Consider the following 4,541-nt stretch of genomic DNA (forward strand, 5'->3'; position numbering starts at 1 on the left):
AAGGTACAGAACTTAGCTTTCAGATTATGAATCTTTAGTAATAAAGGTGGCGTGGCACTGGCATTAAGATAAACACATTAATCAGTGGAACGGAACCGAGAGTACAGAAATAAACCCTTATACCACGGTCAACTCGTTTCTGACAAAATTGGTGGGGGAAAGGATCAGCTTTTCAACAAATGGCACTGAGACAATTAGATATCCATACTCAAAAAGATGAACGACCTTGCACCACGCACAAAAATTAACTAAAAATACATCCTAGACCTGAGCATAAGAGCTGAAACTATTCTTAGAAGACATATGCGTGAATCTTTGTCACCTTGTATTAGGCAAATATTTCTTAGATGTGACATTAAAGGCATGATCTATAAAAGACAAAAAAATCAATAAATTGGACTTATCAAGTTAGAAACTTTTGTGCTTCAGAAGATACCATTAAGAAAGTGAAAAGACAGGCCACCGACTAGGAGACGACGTATGTAAATTATAGGTCTGTATGTAGAGTATATAAGAACTCCTGGAACCCCATGAGAAGACAACCTGAAAATGGGCAAAAGATTTTAATAGGCGATTCACCGAAGAAGGTACGTGAATGGCCATCGAGCACGTGAAAAGATGCTCAAAATCTTTAGACATTAGAGAAATGCAGATCAAAACCACAATGAGATGCCACTTCACACTTGATTATACATGGCCGTAGTCAACCCACTTGGACGATAGTAAGTGCTGATGAGGATGTGATGAAACTCTCTCCCGGTGCCGGTGGACACGTCACGTGGCGCAGCCACTGCGGAAAACGACGTGCCAGTTTCTTTAAGACTTAAACAGAGATTCACCTAGCGATTCACTCCTAGGTATCTCCCCAAGAGAAATGAAAACACGTCCACACAAAGACTTGTGTGCAAATGTCCATAGCAACAGCAATAATCAATTTCCAAATCGGAACGAATCTAAATGTCCATCAGCTGTGATATGATAAAGGGTGGCATATTCGCATAATGGAATCACAACAGACGTAAAAATGAACAGAATACCGATCTGTGATACGTCGCGGATGAACTTCAAAAGCGTTATGCTAAGTGATAGAAGCCGGATGCGAGATACGTACCGATGCATATATATCTGATGTGATTCTGCTTCTGTGAAATACCCAGAGAGAAGCAGATCTAGAGAGACAGAAAATAGATGAGCTGCCTTAGGCCGGGGATGGACGTGTGAGCGACTGTGAATGAATGGGCTTGAGGTCTCCCTGGGGGTGATGACCATGTTCCGGAACTAGGTGGCTGTGATGGCTTCACAATGCTATAAATCTGTTGAAAAAAATCAAAAGAATTAGTCATCAGCAATTTCTATTTAGACACTGAAAAATTGCCCCTCCCTAACCCAAAGTAAGCATGAATGACTATCGCTTGCCACCAGAGAACCCTACATCCTTTTCAGATTTTGGACCCCAGAGTAATAGTTGACATTCGTACACTGCTTTTCTCGCTTCATAAACCGCTTGTCACAATACCTCTCTCTGAGGTGGAGCTCCTTTTTAATTTTTTTTTTTTTCTGTTTTTCTAGTAAACAGTACCTCTCAATTTTGATATTTAATTTACTTATTGGTAATTTTTTATTCTTGGGGAAGGAGTTTGCCTCTCAGTATCTTGCCCATAATATGTTTTCTTTATGCGCCATGGCTGAAACTTTTCTCGCTAAGTAATTGTCCATTTATGTAATTGATGAAATTGGTGGTAGTGAAAACGAGCATAATTAATATCCTTAGTAAATTGGCAAGTGGTAATTGAATTGCCGGGAAGTTTTGTGTCCCATGTGCCTGAGCCACGTAGCCCTCAGGTGGGACTGGGGCAGGGGTATTATTTGAGCCATCCGTGGCAGCCAGCTTGTAGCCTATCCCGGAGAAGGGGGTTGGCCTCTATTGGAAAAATCAGCCTCTTTCCTCCCTTGGAGCCGTCTCCTGCCCAAGTCCTGACAGAGGACATTATAGGAACTACACTTGCGAAGTTCTAGGATCCCCCATCCTCCCAGCCCCACCGCTTTTGGCACATGTGTCAAGATAACGATTATATAGAACGATTATCAATTGAGGTCTTCTCTTTTTCCCATCGTAATTCTATTTAGCCAAAGCTCACTGTTTAGTCAATGATGCTAAATATATATAATGCTTTTTCCTTCCCTTTTTCTTTTTTAAAAATTCCCTTATATACCCTCTCATGCTCAGGAACCGAAGAGACAGATAACAAGGGAAGACTTGCGACATATTATAAATTGCACGGTTGTAAAAATAAGTGATTCAGAATTCAAAGAACTAATGCAGGCCCTTGACCCTGGGTGCACCGGGTTGGTCGATGTCAGCACGTTTATTGAACTGCTTGAGGAAAACCCTAAAGTAAGTTTTATAACAACTTCATGTTTGAATTTCTATTTATGGCAGGAAACCGAGAAGTATTCTTAGTAAAAGAAGAGATGCTGGCAAAACGCAGTTTAAATGAATGAATGACGTCACGTTTTTTTCAGCTGAGTTTATTTTCTTTTTTAAGTAAGGGTGATGTGCTGGGAGGTGCTTGATTTTAACTCGTAGTTTCGGAACCGTGTTGAAGGATGCTGTCTGACGTTCTGAGGACCCATCCCTGGATGGTGTGAGGACGTAACTTCTTTTCAAGGCACTTCAGTGGCTCTCCTCTTACTGCTAGTCTCAGAGAGGCGCGTTTGTGACGGTCACCCCTCTGGCGCTCATCAGGATCTGGAGAATGTTTACGTTCGTTCACCTTTTTCAAAAAGGAACTGCTCATTGCCTGTAGCGACTAACTCTCGCTTTTAGTGTTCGTGTCTTTGGACTGAAAAATCAAGAGTTTTGGATTGAAAAATCGCCGTTAGTCCAGAGCCTTTTAAAATTATTAGCAACGCCTCCCTAACCTTATTAGCAATGTTTCCATAACTTTAACAGCTATAGCATTTACAAATTTTACTAACTTTTAAGAAATCAGATTAGCTTCAGATGATGCTTGCAACAGGCACTAACAGGGTCTTGTTGGAATGTTTCAGGCTTCTTTTAAGAGCTACAAATTAGCTTTTCATTTGCATGTCATGATTTCTTGAGTGCCCACCTGTGCAAGGTGATAACCACTTCTTCAACCCACGTCACTTGGTCCTGCTTGAACTTTAATTCAAAAGTCCCAGAGCCCCGTCACACACAGAAATGGATAATGACACTTTTCCTGAACGCGGCTGTGGGGCAGATCCTGTGTCTGCATTTGGGAGTCATTACGTCTGACCTCCACAGCAGCCCCGCACATAGCCAGGAATATAGGCATGTAGGCCATCCGCTCTCCCTCCACGTGGCGAGTGGGGTGGTCTTGGCTTGACGTGGTCAGATCCTGTCAGCTCCCCAGACCCCCTCCTCCACTGCGGCAGGTGCCAGCATTTCCTTCCTGCCGCTCTGGCCCACCAGGCCTCCCTGCACCATGTGCCTGCCCAGGGGCCCTCCCCGACACCTCTGAGTAAGCCCGCCGTGCAGTCATCAACTTCACGCACCCATCGCGGTCACGTGGTCAAGCCTCCGTGAAGACAGGCCTTTCTGTTTTCACTGCCCGTTCTGCACCTCAGGCGAGAGCCCAGTGCCAGGCACACTCACAAAACGGTTCGGTGAGTGAACCAATCGACATAGAAGGATGAATTAGAAAAATGAGAAAACACAGATATGGAAACAGAAGAAAATGAAAACCATCACTAACCCTAACATTGAGGAATTGATACCCACTCATACATAGTTGTAGTTTTCCAAACCTTATACCTACACACATGCTTTTTTTTTTGGCAGCTTTATTGAGGTATAATTAATATACAAAAAGACTCCACGTATTTACTTCATACAGTTTGATGAGTTGGATACATGCTTTCCTATAAGATCATCTATTTTATTTCAAAATGAGATCGTATAAGCTAATGCCTTTTTAGTCTATATTGTTATTTATTAACATATTTTTAACACCTAATAAAAGTTCTGCTATATAATTTTAAAAGATACAGAGTAACTCTTCCCTGATGTTCTAATCTAGGTGGTTTTTTTTTTCCTTTTATAAATTTTGCTACAGCGAATCTTGTGGTGCCTGCTTTTATGCGTCACTCTGATTATTTCTTTAGCATAAACTTCTAGAAATTGAATTTTGGGGTCAAAGAATATCTATGTATTTTAAAAATTATTTTAATTGTTTTAAAGAAGAACATATGTATCAAGTACAAAACGCGAAAAATACAAAAGAGAATGCAGTGAATAGTGCGTGTTCGGTCCGCCTCTGTTTCCTAGCTGTTCCCCAGAGCTGGCCGCCGTCACGCCAGTCTGGAGATTACCCAGTCAGCTAACATCATTCCTTGTCGACACTGGCAATTTGCTTCCTTTTTCATTTTTGTCATTCCGATAGGCAAAAAACGCCACCCCACTATTCTTTGACTTTGCATTATTTAATTTCTAGGCGATGGATTTTTTTCACGTTTATTGTACTTTGTTTTCTAATAAGTGCAAGTTCAATGTTATT

At 41.6% G+C, this 4,541-nt stretch overlaps 1 protein-coding gene across 1 annotated transcript in view; it reads left to right on the top strand.

The window, feature by feature from the left end:
• The window catches only part of EFCAB6 (EF-hand calcium binding domain 6), a 197,139-nt gene that overhangs the window by 88,560 nt on the left and 104,038 nt on the right, over positions 1-4,541 (top strand). Inside the window, exon 10 of the mRNA XM_023535895.1 lies at positions 2,228-2,395. Within this exon, the coding sequence (XP_023391663.1) occupies positions 2,228-2,395 (168 nt within the window). The remainder of the gene's footprint in view (positions 1-2,227; positions 2,396-4,541) is intronic.

The sequence above is a fragment of the Pteropus vampyrus genome, unplaced genomic scaffold, assembly GCF_000151845.1.
Source record: "Pteropus vampyrus isolate Shadow unplaced genomic scaffold, Pvam_2.0 Scaffold145, whole genome shotgun sequence".
Taxonomy (NCBI): Eukaryota; Metazoa; Chordata; class Mammalia; order Chiroptera; family Pteropodidae; genus Pteropus; species Pteropus vampyrus.